Source organism: Xyrauchen texanus, chromosome 48, assembly GCF_025860055.1.
Source record: "Xyrauchen texanus isolate HMW12.3.18 chromosome 48, RBS_HiC_50CHRs, whole genome shotgun sequence".
NCBI classification, from domain to species: domain Eukaryota; kingdom Metazoa; phylum Chordata; class Actinopteri; order Cypriniformes; family Catostomidae; genus Xyrauchen; species Xyrauchen texanus.
In genome coordinates this window covers 20,356,034-20,380,935 of record NC_068323.1, presented here as the reverse complement: position 1 = coordinate 20,380,935, position 24,902 = coordinate 20,356,034, and the positions used below count along the sequence as shown (strand labels likewise).

The window sequence follows — 24,902 nt, the reverse complement described above, 5'->3', positions numbered from 1 at the left end:
CTGTCAACAGAGTATTGTATTTCCTTGTATTTGTATACAAAGTACAAGAACAAAGTACTTGTATTGAGCCTATCTAAGGAATATTGCACTTTTAAGTTAAAGAAATGTTCTTCTTTCATTTTAATTATATTCACAACGATGAAAAGATAATGTCCTAAACCGATTTAAACTGCTGCTTCAAACAGAAACATTTAATCAAATCATCAATGCCTCTCAGTGGCTTACAAACACTTCTCTCATTTAATTAATGAGGTATATCAATTACTTTTTAAACCCATTTTAGAAATCTGCCAGTGGCCTAATTTCTTTTAAGATTAACACGCTGAACTGCAGAGAGAAACAAAATTTGCTCTGGTTGTATGTTAAAGGTAGAGTGTATCATTTCTGCCATTGTAAGATACTCCAGACATTTAACAGCACAGCTAAAGCAAATAAATCTTTTCTATGAATACTTCATCAAGGCATCCTGTCTCATCTTTCTGAAGTGTCACAGAAAGACACTTCTGTGTTTCATTTTGAAGAAGTGCACAAAATTGGCATATGTACATGTAGGCGGTATTTGTGCAAGCTTTCATGTTCAGGACCTTGATGCCTTAAAAATGATGTCTTAGTTTATTGCCAATGGGAGCAGATGTACTGCTTTCAGAAATGTTGTTCAGTGGGATTTCTTCATTTTTTCTTGATACATAATAATTACCAATGAAAGCATCCATGCAACTGTTTAATGCATATGTCTGCTACAAATACAAACTAGCAAATTATGGTTAGACAGATTTGTGCCCTGAAGTAGTAGTTCCAAAAATTTGAATTTGTCACTCTGTAGAACCTAGCCAAATTAGGCCATGCAACATGGAAAGGAAGAGTTATACTTTAGGGTGAAAGTAAAAAGTAAAATATTTTGAACATTGACTAACTATCTTTAAGGAGATATTTGTCTGCTTTTGCACCATAAGCAATTCTGGTACTGTGTTTTTCACCGCTTGATGTCCAATGTAAAATCTGGGACGAGATGCAAAACCAGTTGAAAACCAAATAGAGTGTGTTTCGTACCTGATTTGCTTGCCCTCTCTGAGGTCATACAAAGAGAAGAAGATGTCGGTGTCTTCGCCGATGGTGTTGTATGTGAAGCTCTTCAGGTTGACGAAAAGATGGTGCGGCACGGGCATCCGACATGTGTCGCCGTGTCTTTGTCTTCCACCATCCTGAAAACACGACATAAAGCAGGTAAAACAGCCAATCAACACTTCCGGACACATTTTAGCCCATGGTGACCCATGACCAACCAAAACATCTGCATGCTAACATGCTAAGCAACAATGTTTGTGACGATGCAAATAGTGGGAAGGACAACTATACCTGTGATGTGCTTTGCTGGACACTGTGTCTGCTGGACAGGTGCTGTTAATCAAGAGAGAGAAAGAAAGAAAGAGAGTATGTTTATTTTTTGGCTAAATCTGTATGTTAATATGCCGAGTGCTGTTCCATTCTTGGCCATATGTTTAAAATCCTGCAGTAGATTCCATATCATAACAAACTGACATTAGACTCTTGACACCTGAAGAAGATTGTCTAACATAAGACAATGTAAGTTTCAGTGCTATCAAATAAATGTATCACAGAGGAAGACATTTCAGTGTAAAGTCTGTAAATCTGTAAATTTAAACTTTTGCTTTAGGGTCTGAATACTCTTGCATGACACTATATAGATGTACAGGAGCGAAATCTCATGAGAGATTTATATTCATGGAGGCACTGTCAGTACAAAAGCAGAAAACACATGCTCATAATCACAATGGAACACACACACACATACACATACATCATGCCCTGGGGTCCGGATGACTTATGAGTCTGTGTTTCTTAGCTTGCATTTCTCTCTCTCCAGTGCATTTCACTGCTTTAAAATAAATCACTCAGCATTAAAAAAAGACCCACATCAACAAACACATCATAGGAGGGGGCCATGCAAAACATGCTAGCATAAGGATACATTTACATAACATTTCCATTAATGCATTTGGCAGACACTTTTACCCAAACAACTTACAGTGCATTCAAGGTATACAATGTATCGGTTTGTGTTGCCTGGCAATCAAAACCATGATCTTGTCGTTTCTGCTGCCATGCTCTACCAGTTGAGCTAACGGACCCCCAGTATACAGCAACAGATCAAAACTACTCGCTGGCATAATACACAATCTTTGTGGATGATTGCAAGGGTGGTTTCTATTTGGTTGCTAGGGTATTATCTATGTAGGGGGTTAATATGGGGATCTGGGTGATTGCTGGGGTGTTGCTAGTTGGTTGCTAGGATTTTAAGGTGGTTGCTAGGGTTTTGCTAGAAGGTTGCAAGGGGGTTGCTACATGGAAGCTATGGTAACATAGGTGTTTGGCAATACGTTTCTATGTGGTTGATGGAGCATTATCACTGTAGGTGGTTTATTTGGAGTTCTGGGTGATTAATAGTGTGTTGCTAGGTGTTTGCTAGAGTTTAAGTTGTTGGGGTATTCTGGGTGGTTGCTAAGGCATTGCTAGGTTGTTGCTGCTACATGGTTTGCTAAGGTTTTGCCAGGTGGTTGCTAGATAATTGCTAATTGGTTGCTAGGGTGTTGCTACATGGCAGCTAGGGTGTTATGGATGGTTGGCAAGATGTTACTATGCTTTTTGTATGTGTTTGTATGCATTGATATGGAGTTCTGTGCAGGGGCGTGTCTAGAGCATTTTCAGTGGGGGGGCCATGCTGGGGCACTGCCTCCAAACGGGGTGGCCGCCAGTGACCAAAAAAAAAAAAGCTAAATTCTACAGTATATTATGTAAATCCTATTGATTTTATTATTTTTTTTTAACTTGAATAAAGTTACTTGTAAACAAATGTAGTAATAAAGCACATTTTTGATTAATTTAGTTTTTTGTCATCCCTGTATATATCCATTAAGTTAAATTTGAGAGCCAGTTTTTATTATTTTTAGTGTTTTCATAAAACTAACAAGTTTATAAAATAAAAGCAATTTTAATAATGAGCAATTTTAAAAACCCAGAAGCAGAAACGATGTCAACTATTTTCTTTTAATTAGTTTGGCCATTACAATATACAGTAGTTTTATTCACAATCTCTTTCAAATAATAATAATTTAAAAAAAATAATTCCCCCACTGTAATAATTCAAATGGTTTGGCCAAAACATCAGTGTTTCATTCAACATTTCTTTCAGATTAATTTATAAAAAAGCTGAGTAACACAGAGTTAAAGTTTTAGCACTGTAACAGTTCAAATGAAAACACCACAGTTTAAAAATAAAATATGGAACCATTACATTGTGCTCTGCTAATATATTAAAGAACAGTCTTTAGTTTAGAAACAATAAAAACAGTAGCAGAAAGAGAGGAAAACAGTCGAAAAAGAAAGAAGGCAGACCTCAGTTTCGGTGGTGACTGGCAAGCTCACCAGTATTATTTATAATGGTTGCAGAGTTATTAACTATATTGATTAAAAATAATGGTATTGAAGGTCTTTCAGTGTTGGATAGACATATACTTATAAGTCAGTTTGCTGACGATACAACATTGTTTCTAAAGAATGAATATCAAATTCCATGAGCTTTACATTCTATTAACCAGTTTTCTAAAGCTTCGGGGCACATTTAAACCTAAACAAATGTGTAATGTTAACCCTGTTAACCCTGAGTTTCCTTTGCAGTCATTATCTAATATACAAATTAAAAGGGAAGTTAAATATTTGGGGATTATTATTTCTAAAGATAAAGATGTTATGGAGAATAAAAATGTGTTGAATAACATAGATAAATGTAAGTCCATATTGAATAGATGGCTGCAGAGGGATCTTACCATTTTTGGAAGGGTTCTTTTATCTAAAATGGATAGTTTGTCCAGACTCATCTATCCAGCCTTCTCCTTGCCCATATCGACACGAATGATTAAATTAATAAATAAGGTGAATTTTAAATTTATTTGGAGAAATAAGTGTCAGTACATTAGAAAGGAAGATATGAAGATGGTGGGGTGAATGCTATCGATTTTGACATGGAAACTATTGTTCAAACATAACTTCACTCCTCACAACACTCCAGTTTGGAATAGTAGATATATAAAGTTTGGCAGAAAATCTGTATATCTTGAGGAATGGATATCTAAAGGGATTTGGGCTATTGCCCATTTCTTGGATGATAATGGAAATTTGTTACTGTATAGAGAGTTTTGTGAGAAATTCCAAGTACAGAGTACCGTTAATATTTTTAATAGAATGATTAGAGCTATACCAATTCTGTTAAGATTAATGGTTAAAGAAGACATGTTGTACTCCAAAATCTCCCCAGTACTGAGACAGCTCTCCTTAGAAGGTTATGATTTTTGTGATAAAAAATTTACAAATAGAGTCATTACAATTTTTTTTTTACAGGCTTATTACCCAAACCCAATTAGACGGGAATACGTGCTTAAAGATTTTGATAAGGTTGAAATAAAAAAAATTTGGAATTGTCTTTTCCTCTCCCTCCTAAAGCTAAGGAGGTGAACTTCAAAATTTTAAATGAGATTTACCTGCTAAAGAATTTTTAAGATTGAAATTTAATTTTGATGTGAATAATTGTGTTTTTTGTGAAACAAATATTGAAAATCTAGAGCATGTCTTCTTTGATTGTGATCTGATGCCCCTTTTGGAGTGAGGTGCAGAATTGGTTAAGGTCTAGGAGGGTTGAACTCCCACCTCTCACGTGGAAGTTAATTAGGTTTGGTGTTTGTCTGGAAAACAAAGATTGTGATTTTGTTATTAATTTCTTGTTATGTTTTGGAAAGTTTTTCATTCATAAATGCAGATGGTTTAAATCTAAACCCAACTTTAATCACTGGATGAATGAGGTTAAACTCTTGTGCAAATCTTTAAAATGTGTTAAAAATCAGAATTCCCTTAAACTGATTTCTCTTTTGGATACGTTTAAATTAATTTAAAAAGTCCCTTTTTATTTATTTTTTCATTTTATTTATTTTAGTTTTTTTTCTATTTAATTATTGGTTTGTTCATAGTGTGTTTTCTGTTCTTTGTACTAGCTATGCTCAACCTATGGCTGAACAATTGAGGTTATATTCAGAGATTTGTTGATGTACCTTGTTTGTTTGTGTTGTTGAAGGATAATAAAAAAAATAAAAAAATTAATAAAAAAAAAGTATGTCGAAACAATTTACGGCAATTGTAGACAGTAGTTATTTCAGAAAATTGTTATGTATATTTTGATAAGTCACTTGTGATTTCTATCCTTTTTTTTGGCAATAAAGATGACTTTATTAAGCTTTAAAAAAAAAACAATAACTTATTTGAATCACGAACTTCAGTAGAGTCTATAAACTGATTGGCCGTAAAATGAACCAATCACAAGACATCTTATGGGGGGGCACCTGGGGTGGCCAATCAAATTTCCACGTAGACCCACCCCTGGTTCTGTGTGATTGCTAGTTGGTTGATAGGGCATTTCAATGTGGTTGTTAGGATGTTCTGGGTGGCTGCAAGGGTCCTGCTATGTGGTAGCTAAGGTGGTTAGCAAGATGTTACTTTGCGTTTTGCATATTAACAATGTAGGTGGTTGCTAAGGCACTGCTAGGTGGTTGCATGGGTGCTGCTACATGGTTAGCTAAGGTTTTGCCAGGTGCTTGCTAGAGTTTTTAAATTACACTTGCGCATAGCGTAGGAAGTTTGTCAATTAGTCCATTCATTTGATGGAATATTGTCATATGGATTTGTCCCTCTAAAATCCTACACACATTTAAGACTGCTTGCTCAGTCTGAGGATGGTACATGTCCTGCTGTTCATCGTAGTCTCAGATAGAGATGCAAATGCATATGCAGGAAGGAAAACTTTACTGATTTACATACATAGAGATGTGAAGGGGCAGAAAGCTTACGCCCAACCCTAAGGTGAAAATAAAACATTAGACTGGACAGATTTTCAATCACTCTGCCAAAATCTCTTGTTTAGGGGGACACATTATGTAGAACTACAGTTAGAAAATGAGCAGTTTTGATTAGCTGCCACAGGCCGCTTACACTCTGCTTAGCTGGAACGATATGAAGATATTTATGGTCTACGTCACATTTAAGTTGATTTTGAAGTTGTATGTATCACGTTCCTGTGTTGTCTGCCCTATGTTCTCTGTTTCACCCATCACGTTTATGTCATGTTTCCGTGTTGTCTGCTCCGTGTTTTCCGTTTCACCCGTCACCGATCCCATTCCATGTCACGTTTTCCCGGTTGTCCGCCTTGAGTCTCACTGTCTGTGTCTAAAACTACAATTCCCACAATTCCTGGCCTCTATCACTGCCTGCACTCTTCATTGTTCTCACCTGTGTCTCGTTTAGTCTTCATTGTGTTTGTGTATTTAACCCTGTTTGTTTCTCCTTTCCCCTGTCGGTCTTTGTTGTATGTAGATGCCTGTTTCCGTCGTTGTTTTCGCCACAGTTATCCCCGTGTATGCCTTCCGTGTTATGTTAACCCTTGGTTTGCCTTTCGTGTTTTGTTTACCTTTTCCCATCGTGGATGTTTCCTTTGTTCGTGTTCTTTTGTGTTGCCTTTTATTTTTAATAAACCTTGCTGCGTTTAGATCCTCGTCCCGTGTCTACCTTCACCGTCATTCGTGACAGTATGATTATATATTTTAATGAACATCTATTTATTTAATGCACATTCATTGTTAAAGGGGCTGACTGCATGCTACTGCATACTGAGTAATTGCTAGGGTGTTGCTTGTTGGTTGATAGGGTGTTTAAAGGTGGTTGTTAGAGTATTCTGGGTGCCTGCAAGGGTGTTGCTACGTGGTAGCTATGGTGTTATTGGTAGTTGGCAAAATGTTACTTTGCATTTGCGTATAATCTCTGTAGGTGGTTAATATGAAGTTATGGGTGATTGTTAGGGTATTCCGGGTGGTTGCTAGGGCATTGCTAGATGTTTGCTAGAGTCTTGCTATGTGTTAGCTAGAATGCTAGGGTTACATTACTTTGCGTTTACTGAGGTATTCAGAGTGGTTGTTAGAATGTTCGTAGGTTTTTAGGAGGTACGTGTTCAGGTGGTTGTTGCAATGTGGTTCCGAAGGTGTACTGGGTGGTTGTTTGGGCATTGCTAGATGTTACTAGGGTGTTGCTATGTGGTAGTTAGGTTGTTATGAGAGGTTGGCAAGACTTTGCATTTGCTAAGGTGTTCTGGGTGGTTGTTAGGGTATTTCTAAGAGTTTTTTTAGGGTCTTTTGGTTGGTTTCTAGGTGATTTCCTATTTGCCAAAATTAACAGAGCCCACCCAAAAGTATCTCAGATATCCTGGTATCCATCTATGGCTTCAATCCCTACTTCAAAGCAAGCCTTTGGTACCTTTCCTCCAGTTTTATCATCCACCAGCTGAACATTTTCCAGTCGCTTAAAATAATTAATAACACTAATCTCGTCAATAAACTGCGTGATTTGAGGTTTCACTCATGTCCCTAGAACAAACACTGTGGTACAAATGATAGCACAATATTCAGAGAAAGAGGTTTGTATAAGCAACACTAACGGTGATGCTTGCCTGAGCAAACACCCGGAACAAAAGAACCAGCAAAAGGAATCAAAAAACACATGTACTTTCTCTCTGGATATAAAGCAAGGTTCTCTTTAAATACTGTACTGACTGAGAAAGATGAAATAATGTAGAGTTTTATCTGCAAACCCTGTGGAGGATTTCAGACCGAACTGACAACTGTCTGAAAACAAATAACTCTCCTTCTGTTCTCACTTTCACAATCAGGGAGGCTAAACACATGCCTAGCGGGACTCATTAATCTAAAATAGCTCCTTGCGGCACTGTGAGCTCGAAAAATGTGTTCTACACATTTCACAGTCATGTTACAACACACAGAGTGTGCTTAGTCCCTGACGGTGCTCTCTATCTAAATATATAGTCATTAAATTGCTTTTTTGTATAATTTAAGTTTAGCATTAGCATTTAGCAGACAATATTGAGCTACTAAGCTGCAATGCCTAGCTGTTTACTGTCTACATAGTCAAATGTCTATATATCACATCTGAAATGGAGCCACAAAAGTTACTGATTTGATACACTCATCATGTGTGTTTATAAATGTTTAACTAAGCTTTAAAATTAGTTTAAAATGGAGGCTTCAACAATTGTCCTATGTCATCTTTTCACAAAACTAGTAAAAACCACTGACAAAAATACAATGAACAATATAGCCAAAAGCGACTATTGTTGTGGGTCAAGCACTATGGTGAGATTACCAAAACAAAAAGATCCTGTGGATGCTGTGGACAGCTATTTTTGTGTGAAAAATAGCTGTCCACAGCATCCACAGGATCTCTTTCACCTACTTTGAGCACAATTGCAAAAATAGGATTGCCTTATGTTATAGTGCCCCTAGTGTCACAGGTAAAATGATGGATCCAAAAGCAGTGATGACAGGTATAACAGTCTTTTAATGAAGATATAACAAACAAAGGCAGTCTCTCGTTAATGCACAGAGAACTGGATAGAGTAACTTAAAGAAAAGAGCGGACTCCTGTCACGATGAAAAAAACAGATCAGGACTCCCTTGGAGCAGACTTGATGAACAGGGGTTGCAGTCTCAGTCAGGGAGAGAGAACCGAACAGGTTCACATGCAGCAGCAACAGCAGGGCATGGAAAAAACTTCGAAGCAAGACTGATCCAGAAAAACAGGACAAAACAGGGTAAGCATCAAACTGTAAAGACATGAAGGTCGCAGAACCTGTAACGTGTAACATGCAACAATAATCCGACAAAGAATCTACCAGAACAAACACCAGATAAAGGGTGCAAACTCAGGGAAAAGTAGAAACAGGTGTCAAAGCAAATCAGCGCGAGCGCTAATTGTGATGACTAACAGGTGCGGGTAGAGAGAGGGCCTGCAGAACGAAGCAGAAGAGAGAAAGAGTGTGCGTGTGGGTGTGCGTGGGCGTGCGCGTGCGCGTGCGCGCGTGCTTGCGAGTGCGTGCAAGAGTGAAAAGGGAAGAAAAACCTGACTCATGACAGTACCCCTCCCTCAACGAGAGCCTCTAGGCGCTCGAGGAAGGAGCCTGATGGGACCGGTAGAAGTCATCAATCAGCGAGCGGTCCAGGATGTCCCGGGCTGGAATCCACCGTCTCTCCTCAGGACCATACCCCTCCCAGTCCACCAAAAACTGGTGTAGATAGAGGCCCCCTCGTCAATGGGAGGAGGGGAAGAGAGGGGTGGGCGGGCGCACGAATAACGGGTTTAATGCAAGAGACATGGAAGACCGGATGGACGCAACGCATCTGACCGGACAGTCTAAGCTTAACAGCGACCGGACTAATGACCTTTACAATAGTAAAGGGCCCAATAAAACGGGGCATGAGCTTACGAGACGTCTCTTGAATAGGTAAATTGTGGGTGGATAACCACACCTTCTGACCGCAGACATATCTGGGAGGTCTAACTCTGCGGCGATTGGCGGCTCGACGTGTACGTTCCCTAGTTTAACATAAGGCAGATCTCACCCTCCTCCAAGTACGTTTACACCTCTGAATGAAAGCTTGGACAGACGGAACAGAGGCCTGAGGCTCCTGCGAAGAAAAAACAGGCGGTTGGTAACCGAGGCAACCCTCAAACGGAGATAACCCAGTAGCGGACGATGGAAGAGAATTATGGGCATATTCGGCCTAGGGTAACTGATCGCACCATGACACGGGATTCTGAGAGGTGAGGCTACGCAACATGCGACCAAGAATCTGATTGGTCCTTTCGGCTTGCCCATTGTTCTGTGGATGGAATCCTGACGACAGACTGGGGGAAGCCCCTAACTGGCGACAGAATTCCCTCCAGAACTGAGAGGTGAATTGAGGGCCTCTGTCAGACACAATGTCCGAAGGAAGACCATGGATCTTGAATACGTGATCCACCATAGTCTGGGCGGTCTCCTGAGCCGACGGTAATTTAGGGAGCGGAATAAAATGCGCAGCCTTGGAGAAACGGTCCACGACGGTGAGAATAACCGTATTACCCGCCGAAAGAGGAAGCCCGGTAACAAAATCCAACGCGATATGAGACCAGGGACGCGAAGGAATGGGAAGAGGTCTGAGAAGACCCGCCGGAGGATTGTTACTAGACTTGGTCTGGGCGCAGATAGAACAAGCAGCAACAAAACGCCGAATATCGCGCTCACGAGTGGGCCACCAAAATCTCTGACGGATAACCGCTAGCGTTCCTCTTACCCCGGGGTGCGCGACTAATTTAGAAGAATGCCCCCAGTGAAGAACCGTCGAACGAACGGCCTCGGGTACATACAAAGTTCCCTCAGGAGCGCGGGGTGGTCTCGTAGTGTGCGAAAGAGCACGCTTAACCGCTTGTTCCACTTCCCAGACGGCTGCCCCGACCACACAGCGCTGAGGTAAAACCATCTCATCGGTCGAGGCACCCTCTGACGAGTCGAACTGTCGAGAAAGAGCGTCTGGTTTGAGGTTCTTAGATCCGGGTCTAAAGGAAATAGAAAAATCAAAGCGATCGAAAAATAATGTCCAGCGGGCCTGACGAGCGTTAAGACGTCTAGCAGAGCGAATATACTCCAGATTGCGATGATCCGTCCAGACAATGAATGGTACACTGGCTCCTTCAAGCCAGTGTCGCCACTCACCAAGCGCCAGACGGATCGCCAGGAGTTCCCGATTACCAACGTCGTAGTTGCGCTCCGCGGGCGAAAGACGGTGGGAGTAAAACGCGCACGGATGAACCTTGTCATCCTGGGAAGAGCGCTGCGACAAGACAGCTCCTACCCCAATGTCGGAGGCATCGACCTCAACGACAAACTGATGTTCAGGATCAGGAGTGATCAGGATGGGCGCGGAGGTAAAGAGCCTCTTTAGACGGTCAAACGCATCCTGAGCCTCCTCTGACCAAGCAAACTTGGTCTTGGACGAGGTGAGGGCGGTAAGGGGAGCGGCAACCTGGCTAAAGTTTCGAATAAAGCGCCGGTAAAAATTTGCAAACCCCAGAAATCGTTGGAGCGAGACTCGAGAATCAGGAACAGCCCAATCGAGAACTGCTCGAACCTTGTCAGGGTCCATACTAATCCCCTCCGCTGAAACAACCGAACCGAGGAAAGTAACCGATTGGGCGTGAAACGCGCATTTCTCAGCTTTAACAAAAAGGCGATTCTCTAATAAACGTTGCAGGACGCGGCGAACGTGTTGAACGTGTACTTGGAGAGATGGTGAGAAAATTAAGATGTCATCCAGGTAAACGAAAACAAAAACGTTAAGCATGTCTCTCAAGACATCGTTTACTAAGGCTTGAAAAACAGCGGGAGCGTTGACCAGACCGAAAGGTAAAACCCGGTATTCAAAGTGCCCGACAGGAGTGTTGAACGCGGTCTTCCACTCGTCTCCCTCCTTGATACGCACCAAATGGTAAGCGTTGTGCAAGTCTAACTTTGTAAATATCTTTGCGCCCTGAAGGATCTCAAAAGCAGATGACATAAGAGGCAAGGGATAACGGTTCTTGACTGTTATGTCGTTCAGCCCTCGATAGTCGATACAAGGACGCAAAGACCCATCCTTCTTCTTTCATTGGGGAAGTGTACGTGCAGTCTGACACACCTGCCCGCTCTTGTGTCAGCAGTACACGTACACGGCTCAGCGCATGGCGTGATTTGAATTGGACCCCAAGAGATATGAGTAAAACGTGTTTATTATAGTGCTACCTAGGGTCAGACAGGTGAGTGTTTGTGCGCCTGAGTTGAGGGGGGGATTTGGGATCATCCTACCAATTTTGGTGTCTCCACGACTTACGGTCTCTGATGCCCAGACATTTTTAGGGCAGAAAAAAAGAAGAAAAATAAGAAAATCAGCACATTTACAATAGGGTTCCAGCAGCTTTCCTCCTTGGTCCTCTAATAATACCTCCTTTCTTGACAGCTAAATACAAGGCAAAAAAACAATTACATAAATGATTAAGAGTGAATTGAACAGGAAAAAGTGTGTGTAAACAGAGCATGTGCAACTCCAGAACGCTAAAAGCACAGCTGTTTGAATTAATCTATCTTTAGCTTCCCTGGAGACAATTCTACATCTATCTTTAGCTTCCCTGGAGACAATTCTACATCACCTACTAAGAAAGCTAAAGGTCTTGAGTCTCTACAGCTTCAATGCTCTCTGTTGCCTGAGGGCAAGTAAAAGTCTTCTCACATCTATGTCTTCATGTTCTCTTCAGAAGCTTGTTTCTTTTTTCTTTATTTATTTTTGTTATTTTTGCGAAGCTCCTCCACCCCTACATATCGAGCTATACAAATCTCTCTGAACACTAGCGTGACCTCAACGTTTGGCTAGTGCACATACAACTTTCTTAGATTCTGCTATTCTACCACAGAGTGTGCGCATTTTCTTTCATATCTCAATATATCCCAAAAGTTAGCTAAACCTCTTAGGCATTTTAAATATCTCTATCACTAGTATATCTCTTCACTAGTTCCTCCAACCTATCTAACTCCTACTCTTTATTTTAAACTTTCCAACTTTTTAACTTGCGCTGATAATGGTTAATATTGACCAGTGTTGTCCCTAGCAGAGTTGCTAGGATGTTCTGGGTGGTTGCTAGGACATTGTTAGCTTGTAGTTAAATTGTTCTGTTTGAATGTCATGACAATATGGATTTGCGTTGCAAATTGGCTGCTACGGTGCTCTGAGGGTTTGTTCGAGCATTGATGTGTGTTTGCTATGGCATAGCAAGAGTGTTCTAAATGGTTGCTAGGGTGTTAGTTGGTAGCAGTTAGGTTTTTGGGTGGTAACTACTGTGTTCTTATAATGATCTGATTGGTTGCTAGGGTGTTGCTTAAGGACATGCTAGGTGGTAGTTGGGTTGTTCTTGGTTTTTCATGATGTTCCTATGTGGTTGTTGTTCCTAAGGTGTTCTGCTAGGTTGTTCTAGGTGGTTGCTAGGGCATTGCTATTACAGTATGTTGCTAGGTTGCATATAGGCCTTCTGGGTGTTGCTAAGCTTTTCCTACTGTGTTCTTACTGATAACAAGGACATTGCTAGGTGATAGATAGATGTTCTGGGTGGTTGCCATGACTGTGTTATGTGGTTGCTAGAGTTCTGAGTGGGTGTTAGCACTTTACTATGTGGTTGTTAGAGTGTTCTGGGTGGATGCTAAGGCACTACTATGGTGTCAATGGGGTGTTCTGGGTGATAATTGAGATATTGCTAGGTGGCAGTTAGGGTGTTCTAGGTAGTTGCAGTGACATTGCTGAAGTGTTGCTATGTGGTTGCTAGGGCATTGATATTGTGTTGCTAGGTGGTAAGTAGGTTTTCTGGGTGGTTGCTAGGGTATTTTGATGGTTACTATGGGCTGGTAGGCTTTTTCTAGCGTGTTCTGAATGACTGCTAGATATTAGATACAGCTAGATATTTTAGGAGGTTGCTATTGTGTTGCTAGGGTGTTCTGGGGGTTGCAATGACATTGATATGTGGTTGTTTTTCCAAGTAAACATCCAACATCATTGTGTCCATTTCAGCAAATGTAGTTGACCATTCTGGTATTTAATGCATTCAGAACACTGCATTCTGTGCACGGTATACATAGTACACAACAGAAATAGTAAGACTAGTATGCTGTTCTGGATAGCATACTACCCAAAGAAATCATAAGATGCATCTCAAAATGCACACTTCTGCAAGTAGTAGTGCAAGTAGTATATTTACACTGAAAATGAAAAGAAGTGTACTATGAGTAAGCAGATAATGTACTTCTTCAACCATCAAAATGGAGTGTGGAATGATGCACACTTCATGCAATAAACAGTTGCGGCTTGCCCTATATAGTGGAAGGGGCCGTAATGCTGGCCTGACAAAACAATTGTAATTAATACTGAGTGTGGCAACTAGCAAAACTTCTGTTAAGACAGCACCTTGCTAATGAGAGTTGAATAATTTACCATCACCCCTCCCTGTGTGAAAATGTGCATTATTTGTGATCTAAGTGTTCAACTGTTTGGCTAACACGCAAAACCTAGCAGCAACGTATCATATGCTTTGAAACGTTACCTCCATCAGCTGTAAAATAGTGAGTGCTTTTGTGTAGTAAAAAACATTATTCCATTTGGGATGATACTACACTTTGAAAATGATTAAACTACATGGCATATTGTATAGTGTGCATAGTGCATTGTTTATAGTGCGTAATTTGGAACGTATCTATAGTTTTGCATCACACAGGTGATGTTGCCTGCCAATGACATGTCTGCATTGGTCATTTCAAGGAAAAAAAAATGAACTTTCAATACTCAAACATATGGAGCTGAAGAATTATTTCTTTCCTGCAGAAATGAAAAAAAAAAAAAAGCTAATCAGTTCAGTCTTCTAAAATACATTTTACAAGTCAATCATGATGTTATTAGCTTGCTTATTTGTATATGGTATATTTAATTAACACATTAGATTTTTCTTTTCATGCAAAACATTAGTGTCTGACTGAATGCACAGAGGAATGCTTTTGTGAGAGGTTCTTTACCCAACCTTTTACGTGCTTCAAAACTGCAGAATACATGTTATAGAGCTAAATTTAGACCCTACAGTGTCATATTGTTGAGTGGGCATGAAGTCCCACACAAATCCAGACAAGCCTGCAAGGACAAGGCCAAACGTGTGCAGACATCATGAAAAAAGATCCACTAAATGTGTGAAAGAAAACATTTGCATTAGCACAAGCTGTGAATCAAAAGTACCTGTTAGAAACAGACACTGGTGTCAACACCTATTTATGTTTTAATTTGGTTTTGTTGTCTAATACAGGCCCTCAGAATGAAGTAAATTGATGACAGTGACATATAATCAGAAGGTGAAAAAGACTTTATAAAAAGGTTAAAATAGCAATTTCCCTGAAGAGTATGTCTCGTCTAAGCTGCAAATACTGTTACTTTTTAAATTACAAAATGTAACTATTGCAGAAAACTGAAGACTTGTGATGAGGCTTTCTGGGAAATAGAATATGTAAATTATTCATTTTGATGAGACATCATTGGAACATGCTCTTGAGGGTCGTTTTATTATATCTATTGAGGGATTTAAAAAAAAACTTGCTGTCGAATTGTTCAGTGTATTCTGCAGATGGTAACTTGGGATTTTGCGATTAATCGCAAATATTTAATCGCGATTAATCGCATAATTTTTAGTGGTTAATCACAATTAATCGCAGTATCTTTATAAACATGAGTGGACAAAATATGCTTCATCCAGATGTACTTTTCAGTCATCCACACAAAACCTACCCCACCAACAGAGTTGAGCAACAGAAAATGAAAACAGCACAACTCAATTCAAATTATGTGCAAAATATGGTAGTTGTAAATGTATTATGACAGGATTCATTGAGTTTTGACATTTTCAATTGACAACTTTGTGCAAAATACTTCAGGAACTCATTTTAGACCCCGGTCACATTTGTAACCGTTGGGATAAAATGGGTTAACCCATTAAGGACATAATTTCACAATCTGTAGTATCATAGTCACAAAACACCAGAAGAAAAAAAGACATAAATAAATAAATAAAAATACATATTTTTTAATTTTTTTTTTTTTAATTGCATAATGAACATCATGAAAAATAACTAGAATTTTAACCTTTGAAAAGTGTCTGTGCTACATTCTATGTTGTATGCCATATGAAATAGTCAAAAAAACTTTTGTTATATTTACTATAATTATTTGTTATATGTTGAAAGAAAGTTTTTTTAATTTTTTTATTTGGCTTAAAACAAAACAAAAAAACGAAATGTTTATTAGAGTAGTATGTAGTTAGAATATATATATATATATATATATTGATTTTGTATTTTTTTTTATTTGTTATTTTATTAAGTGGATTTGGAATCATTAATTATTCACATTTCCCATTCCTATTTGTAATGTCATTTGAACATATCATTCAGAAATTACAAACATTACAGTAGGCCAGTGTTTCCCAAACTGGGGTATGTGTACCCCTGGGAGTATGTGAGGTGACATTCTGAGATTTATCGTTTTTTTCAATTTCATCACAATCTAAAATAACGTTCAAACCCAGTTCATGTATTTCTCACTAGCAAAAATAATTTTGTTTGCCCTCTAGTGTAGAAACACCAAAATGGTTGTGTCATAAAGGTCAGAAAAATATGCAATGAAATAACCCATTATTTTGTGGTTAACAAATGCATCTACTCATGCGTCACACAAGTATTTTTCTTTGTCAGCCCAGCGGTAGGTGAAGTAGCTCAGTGCTAACAAGTAAAATACTTCACTGTTTTACCAGACTCGCACATGTCAGTCGTCCACGATTTTAGTTGAGTTTGTTTTGTTTTTTCACAGTTTAAAACGTAATTTTTATTTGAGGTTTGATGCATAGGGTGTTTTGATTCTGATGGTATAAGTTCATAAGCTTTGACAGGTGTCAGACATTCAGCAGCACCAAATCATTTTCCATCTTCACACGCAGTAATTTGCACTCACATTTGCTCGCAAGGTAGAGATCTGTATTTACACTGTTGCATGATGTTTTTCAGCAAATGAGCTCAACCTTGCCAGCAGTGTCAAATGTGACAAACAAAAGCACTTTGAGCTGACCGCACAATTGCACAGATACTTACCCGCAATGCCCGAAGTTGGCCGGCAATGCCGTACCTGCAATGCTTCACAATTCCAGGCACAGAACCGAACGCTATTCTTGCAAACCACGACGCGATTGGGGGGGGTTCAAGTTATGCAGTTAAATCATATCTAGCATACTCATCTCAATTGCTAAGCCATATATTCAGTATTTATATGATTATTATAACATGTACAAATATAACGTTTAATATAAGGGATTAGTTTTACAAAGATAATTGTGTTAAACAGACATATTTTCAAATGACCTTGTGTGAACGTTATCTATGCGTTAGAGAGGGGGTATGCAAAAGGATGTTGAATGTTTGAAGAGGTACGCCACTAAAAAGTTTGGGAACCACTGCAGTAGGCGCATGCACATCACCAAGACGTCAATAAATAAACTCATAATTTGAGAAGGATCGCATACAATTTTAAGTGTCATATTTGTGTACAAAAAAAAAAGATCACATACATTGAAAACCACAAACATCTGCTGATGCCATTCTACCATCTGACAGTAAACTTTGTGACATATTGCAGAAAACACTACAAATTGTGCTCTATGGATAGACAGAATGCTGTCTAGTAAACTTACCATTTTGTAGAGATCTGAAACGCTTATCTGGTCGGCATCTACCATTTCAAACTCTTTCCTGGGCACCAGATCCAGACCTAAGTGCCTGTTGAACACCGAAATCACAAAACAGAAAGAAACATAGATTAGCATTAGTTGCTCAAGTTTGATGCCTGCGGATAATCAAAGTGTGCTAATAAAAAATTTCATAAAACAAACCTGTCAAGTAGTTGTCCACCTGTTTTGGTGACTGTGATGGCCACTAAGTCATGTGGGCATCTTTTTATATCCATAAATCGGCATATTACTTCATGCTAAATCTAACACAGCAGTGCTATGTGCGCTAGCTTAGCAAATTATCCACTAAAACCAAATATAAGAATGATTTAAGACTTTGCTGGTGAAATTTTCACAATATTTCCCAGATTACTCATTGGATCATCCACATAGAGTTGTTAATACTGAGAGGAAGAAATGTTAAAGACAGACAGAGAGGTGCTAGCATTAGCATTATGTGTAGCTGTCATAGCATCGAGATAAAGATACAGATGTTGCACTCATAATCCAAATATGAAAGCTTGTAAAGTAGGTGGCATGCCATATTGTATCCCAATACAACATAAATATTGCTTATCCCAGACTTTCTGAGACGTAAATAAAACTCCCATCAACTCAAGATTTAATAACAGACTTAAATTGGTCAAATGGCTCAGCAACTAAATATATCAAATAATAAATATACTGAGGCAAAACATCGGCATCATAAAATCTTAGGTTGGTTGGCATATCAAATGTTATTATTTAACTTGATTTTTACATTTTCCCAGGTGTTATGGGTGGTTCCTAGGTTTAATTTAACACTTTGGCCCATCGCACCATAATAAGCCGCCATTTGAGATGCCATTCATTTCCATAGCAAAAATGATGTAAGATGAGAATTTAGGTTAGACGTTTGTTAAAATCCTCCAAGTATTGTATTTCAGTGCATGACTCGTCTTTGTGCTACAGACATTAATTACACTTCAAACCGTGTAGCTTAATGTAATTAAATATGGTAGATGACAAAGTGGGCGAAAGAAAATCACTTTACATTGAAGGAAGGATCTGAGCTTTATCCAGGGACCACTATATTACAGAGACTTAGGGTTGGGTTCTTTTGACCACCCACTCACCAACCACACCACCGTAACAACACCCAAGCATCAACTTAGCAACACACTAATAACCATTCTGGGGTGCGTCATTCTAACCATGTTGGTTCAATAACATAAAGCTGTCGTTAATGACGTTACGCAGGGGGTGGAGTAATAACTTCTGGGAAAATTGTATTATAATAGCTCATTTACACGTACACCAGAAAGACGTTTAATGCGAGAAAGCTACTGAAGACCCAAAAGCAGTGTGCACCGTGTAATGAGACAGATGCATTATGCTACAATAGATGTAGCATTAGACTTTGGGGATCCCCTGACGTGCTTGAGCACAAATACACATGTGCACTCTTCAAATGGGCACGTTCTATTCTGAAGTGATCATCCATATCCACTATTCCCTGTCTTAAGTCTTTACCATCCAATATAAGAGCAGTGGAGGGCTGAAATATGTTGGGCTCCAAAATAACTTTTTAAGCCATTTTTATTGAAAAATTATATTATGATTGTTCTCACTTTGAAAAGCCCTTCGGAACCTGATGTATCCTGTTTGGAACACATCCAAAAATGTTACTTGTGCTTTAACATGGACACAGAAGCCATGTTCCCCAACAGAAGCCTTTCTCTTAATAGCTTATAATCCCTTAAACAGCTACATTCATGTTTAGATTATGTTTCAAAACACCACTTTCTGCAAAACCCTGAATATATATATTTTTAATGCATGTAACCCAGATTTTTTAAGAAAAGGTTAACTAATTCAGTAAATAATTGGGTTACACCTTTATAGAAGTAATTATTAACTTTCTTGGGAAACTTACCCAACATTGTATATAAGATATCATTATAAATCACATAAATAAATAAGGCATTAGCTGCTTTATTGATGACTCTTATCAAGCCATAAAGAAACATGCCTGTATATATATAGACATAATCGATAAAATGTTGTGTTCTCAGGAGCGTAAATAAGTTTATATAATATATTGAGTAAACTGCATGCTACAGTTGTGAAGCATATCAAGCTTGTAATTGCTAAAGATATTTAATTGTCACATAATAAGTTTATTACTGTTGTTTACACAAATCATCTTCAAATAGATGTATTTACGGTCTGATCCGAGCCAATGATGCAAGTCTCTCTGGAGAACTAATTTGCATTGAAAGATTACAAAATTATGCAGATTGTTTTCATTTATATGTATAAACCTATGTAGAAAGAAACATCGGGTGATGTTCATGCCACCAGCTGTTGTCAAAGTTTTAGGGTAATCAAAAAAATCTGTCAAAAGTTGGATTTGAACAAACCCCTTAAACTAAGTATGAGCAATATTGATGCAAGCTAACAAAAAGATCACCTAAAGAGAACACTGATATCCCATATATAGTCAAGTATAATGAAAGACATCATTCGATTTTTTGGGAAAACACTTGAGACACTTTTCAACTCATCCTTCAAGCATTTATAGAACATATAATTAAGAGCTTGTCAAGCATATGGCTTAGTCTAATGTTTATGTTTGCCATGTGCTCTCCCAACTCCGCCCCCTCGTTCCCTCTGGCCTCACTCCTAGTTATGTTAATTGTCCTCTCCAGTTTCCGCATGTGCCCTGTCTAAGTTTATTGTGCTCCCTTTCCTCTAGTGTTTGTCAGATCATCTCGTTTCCAATGTCTGTTGACTGGTGTTCGTGGTTTACTCCTCTGTCTGGTTTGTTATCTTGATTTTCAGTTATCAGTTTGTTATCGTGTTTTGTTCCTTTTTTGGGGGAATTTTCTTCCCTTTTCTCCCCAATTTGGCATGACCAATTTCCAATGCGCTCTAGGTCCTTGTGGTGGTGTAGTGACTCGCCTCAATCCGGGTGGTGGAGGACGAATCTCAGTCGCCTCCGTGTCTAAGATCATCAATCCGCACATCTTCTCATGTGGATTGTTGAGCGTGTTACCGCTGAGACATAGTGCATGTGGAGGTTCAAGCTATACTAGAGGCATCCATGCACAACTCGCCACATGCCCCACCGAGAGCAAGAACCACATTATAGCGACCACGAAGAGGTTAACCAAACGTGACTACCCACCCAACCGGGCCAATTGGTTGCTTAGGAAGCCTGACTGGACTCACTCAGTACGCCCTGGATTCAAACTTGTGATTCCAGGTGTAGTAGTCAGAGTGCTACCCCCAATGTTTTGATCCTTTTGTGTTTAGTTCGGACTCAGATGCATTATTACTCGGACTTCACTTGTACTCTAGCTTTTCCGACTTGGGATTTTTTTCAGAGTCCGGCCAAGTCCATGGCACTTGTGATTCAATGATAAACAAACAAACTAAAAAATATCATAACACAGGGTGACCATATATCCTCTTTTCCCCAGATATCTCCTCTTTTTCAGACCTGAAAAAAGCATCTGGCTGGGATTTCAAAATTGCCTCTAAATTTCTGGGATTTGGCTTTGTCTTCATATTGATGTGCTCTCTACAGTTAGTACGATCATACGTTCTGTGTATTTGATACTGCACATCAGTTTTCTTGTGTATATGTCCTTAGATGTGAGTATTCTGGCTGAGAGCAGCAGCACACACTCTTTCAAAGTACTTTTTTAACTCTAGCACCCATGCTGTATATATGTGTGGGAAACAGATCGCCAGTCACCAGACGTGCTCTGCCACGCTCATCCAGAAATGTCAATAACCACACTTTAAAAATTACATTCCCCAACTCCCCAAAATGTTTACTATATCGAGACCAAATTTACTATGTATCAGGGACAATTAAACTAATATGACGGATGAAATGGACCATGATGGAAATTGTGCAAATCAGTCCATCACATACAGTATTTGTAGCGCAACCTCTATGTGTTACCTGTTCAGCTGGCACTAGCGTTTCAATGGCAAAAAAGTCAAAATACGATGAAGAACACAAGTGAGGGGAGAAGTCTCTATTCACCTATTATCAATACTAAATACAATGTGAAAAGAATGAAACGTCAGCCCAAGGAGAGTTTGATCTTGACTTTGGGAAGTAGGCTACACCTGGACACAGCAGGAGGACTGAAAAGTGTGAAGTGTAGTACTGTAGTATATACATCTTTTATTTAATGGTATCTGATCTTTTCTGTTATTATTTTCTGTTGCTTTCTTTAAAAACTCTGGCTGTAAAGACTAACGCAGCTTTCACTTTCATTGTCTATGTTTGAGTGGAGGGGGAAAAGAAACAAATAACTGAAATGTCAACAGAACACAATAAGAATTGTGTTGATGGACAGTTTTGTCTTCTATAAAGGATGTGCTTTCATACTGAAACCACTTTGAAATTTGTTCAGCAGGATACTAATCATTTGTGTTTTGCATTTTTATATTGACAAATAGTTTTCCTTAGTTGGGAAGGTTAAAATAAGCTTAAAATATTGATGTTAACTTTACGATTACAATTTGAATTCAGAATCATGAACAGATTCATCCGGACTCGGACTCGACTCGGCCTTTTATGGACTAGGTCTTGAGTCTGACTTGGCCCCTTTTGGACTCAGACTTGACTCGACTTTTGAAAGACTCGGACTCGACTAACGTGGACTCTAACCCAACACAAGCTTCAGGTGCCCTCGAATAAGGATGAAGGGTGGTCTTCATGGGTCTGACATGGATGCTTCTACACCTCAATACATGGGTCATCTCTCCTCGAAGGGATTGGATTGTAGGCTTGTTCTAATAAGGCTTATAAATCACTTATTATTCGAAACAGTATTTTAGTGGACACCTGCAAAGGTGACTCGTTGACATTTTTGGTCCTTTTTTCCCAGAAGAGAAAGACTGTATCTGTATTTACAGTGTAGGTTCAAACCCTAAGGGATGATCCATGGGGGAAAAAAAGTCAATTTTACACACTATTTAAACATCCTATTGCAAATGAATGTATTATTGAAGTGTAGTCTTTCATTACTTGTATTTATATATATATATATATATATATATATATATATATATATATATATATATATATATATATATATATATATATATTAGCTGATTTAAAGTTTAATTAGTAGGATCATCTTGTACCTCTTTGTTGGATAGAAAAGTTCTGAAAACCTCTAAAGAAGTTACAATAATGATGCAAGAACAGCAAATACTCAAGGAGATTTGAAGAATTGCATTGAAACACAACAACGGCGTAGGTTAAAATAGGGGCGGCATCTGAAGGACAAACACAACTGCCTTTTGTTGCTGCGAAATGTCAATTTACTCCTAATTAAATAATAAAGAAAACACACCCTCCATGCGCTGTGTTGGTTTGTTTGGATTTACTGTCTGCTTTTAAAAATCTCATTTCAACTCACATTAGCTGGGCAGTGAATGACATATGCTCTTGTTCTCCTAATTTCTTTTGCCGAGTTGAGCCAAGTCTATTTAGGGTGTCGAGAAAGCCGCAGCAATCCATTTGGAGCATTTCAGCTCGGTTAACTCCAAGCTCAGGAGGCCTTGGCCTCTAGCACATAAAAACACTGGCAGATCTCCATGATGCACAAGTGCTTATTTAAACACTCCTATATTGAGTCAAGTGTGCTGCCAATGGATGCTTAAAGCAATAAAATATATAGAGGATAGAATAAATGAACAACAATGGCATATGATTAAGGGAAGTTTTTAAAATCCCATGATAATTTCATTTGTTCAGGGCATTTTTAGAATGTAAAAGTTGACAGTAACTCACTCATTTCCCCAGTCCAGTCGTACAGTGATGTGGCGTTTGACTTCTCGGACCTGATCCTGGGTCAGGTGACCTGAAAGCAGTTGTCTTCTCAGATCAATCAGCTCACTCATTACGTGACGGAGTTTGTAGAACAGGTCAACTTTATGCTTCTGTAGAGTTAAAAAGAAAGACAATGATTTTATTCACTTTTTAACCCATACAAACTAGAAGAAAAAAGCCTGAAGAAATATATATATATATTCTTTTTTATATTTTTTTGGCGACCAGTCAAATATTCACTAGTCTAGACTAGTGTACAGGCTTACGTAATGATCATGCATTTACTATATTCAGTAGTCTTAGACCAGTGTTCTGGCATACGTAATGATCATACAGTTACTACTGTGCATATTGTATTTAGCAAGTAAACTGTATGCTGAAATGTATGTATTTCAAGTCATTTACAAACCATTTCTCTTATTACTTTTAACCATGGCTGGGTCTTAGAGAGGGGAGTTGTGATTTTTCATGTGCCCCACTAATAGGATGGCAAAACAACCAAGGGGGATCCCCGTGGTCAGACAAAGAGCGAACGTATTGTCCACCATGAAGGCCGAAATGCCCCCCCACCCAACCCCCCAACCAAAGATCGCATTCTAGTACCGGCCCTGGTTGTAACTAAGTGGTACCACAGTTAAAATGCTTGCTGACTCTTGAGGTTTCATGACAGAGGCCCTGAAATCCAGTTGCAGGAATCTGGATTTAACATGGACTTCATTGTTTCCTCAATGACTGAAAGCTGTCCAGTCCTTGAGGCAACAAGTAGACAACAGCACTGAACTTTGTCCATCAAACGCCACAGCTCCCATGAGATTTTGAAGTTTGCATGTTGCATTTTCTTTCTCTAAACTGTAAACCATTTAAACCAACCTCTAATCCACTGTTTACATTTACCAGAGTTACATATTTGTCTCATCTCACAAAGTAGAGTTGCCAACATTTTGCCATGCAAATATGACAGGACACCTGAGCATTTAGATCACATCAAATATTCCATTGAAAGTTTCACCGCTAAAACATGGGAAAATAGGTATGGGACATCTTCATTTCACCCAGAAAACAGGACATCCTGGCTAATACAGGACAGTTGGCAACCCTATATGGAATGCAGAATAAATCCAGACTTTTAAAATTTTACTTTAAAAAGTCTACAAGAGTCTCTAAGTCTACTAAACTCTGGACTTGTCCAGCATTCCTTTTGCTCCCATTTGAAAATGTGGCACCCCTGTACTGTTTTATGCTAAATATGCTAGTCAACATTGGAAATAAAATGAATTCCACACCTAAGCAGTGGCTAGCTTAAAATACAAACCCTGATCAAACCCCCTTTTTAAGCACATACACGTTTAATAAAAATCTTACATTAGAACGGCATTAGCATAATCATGTTAGCTTTGATTCAGAACCTGAAAATGCAGTCATCACTTTTGTGATGTCAAGGCCAATTCAACTTGATATTCATTAAATCAGACTTAAAAGGTAAAAAAACAAACAGACAATTTAATATAGTGCACTCTGTAATAGCATACATTTCGAATCAACAAAGGCTAGGCTAGCTCAAGACTACCAAACAAGCTTATTTATCCTACATTAAGCTACTATGGATAAAATCTCAGTGTCCACAAGTTATCATTCTCAGTGAACATTCTCAATAAACAAACAAATCAACCGCTAAATACAAACTTTCCTAATTGATTTCCCTTACATAAAAGGTGTTGCAGTGGTCCTGGGGTAAAATAATGGCATCAAATGGAAATACCATGATACTATGATAAACATATTGGTA

The 24,902-nt window shown here is 38.8% G+C and overlaps 1 protein-coding gene across 1 annotated transcript in view; it reads right to left on the bottom strand.

The window, feature by feature from the left end:
• The window catches only part of LOC127639758 (dedicator of cytokinesis protein 3-like), a 232,045-nt gene that overhangs the window by 65,894 nt on the left and 141,249 nt on the right, over positions 1-24,902 (bottom strand). Inside the window, exons 6-9 of the mRNA XM_052121970.1 lie at positions 23,078-23,226; positions 17,239-17,323; positions 1,357-1,398; positions 1,051-1,202 (exon numbers count right to left, since the gene is read on the bottom strand). Of these exons, the coding sequence (XP_051977930.1) occupies positions 1,051-1,202; positions 1,357-1,398; positions 17,239-17,323; positions 23,078-23,226 (428 nt within the window). The remainder of the gene's footprint in view (positions 1-1,050; positions 1,203-1,356; positions 1,399-17,238; positions 17,324-23,077; positions 23,227-24,902) is intronic.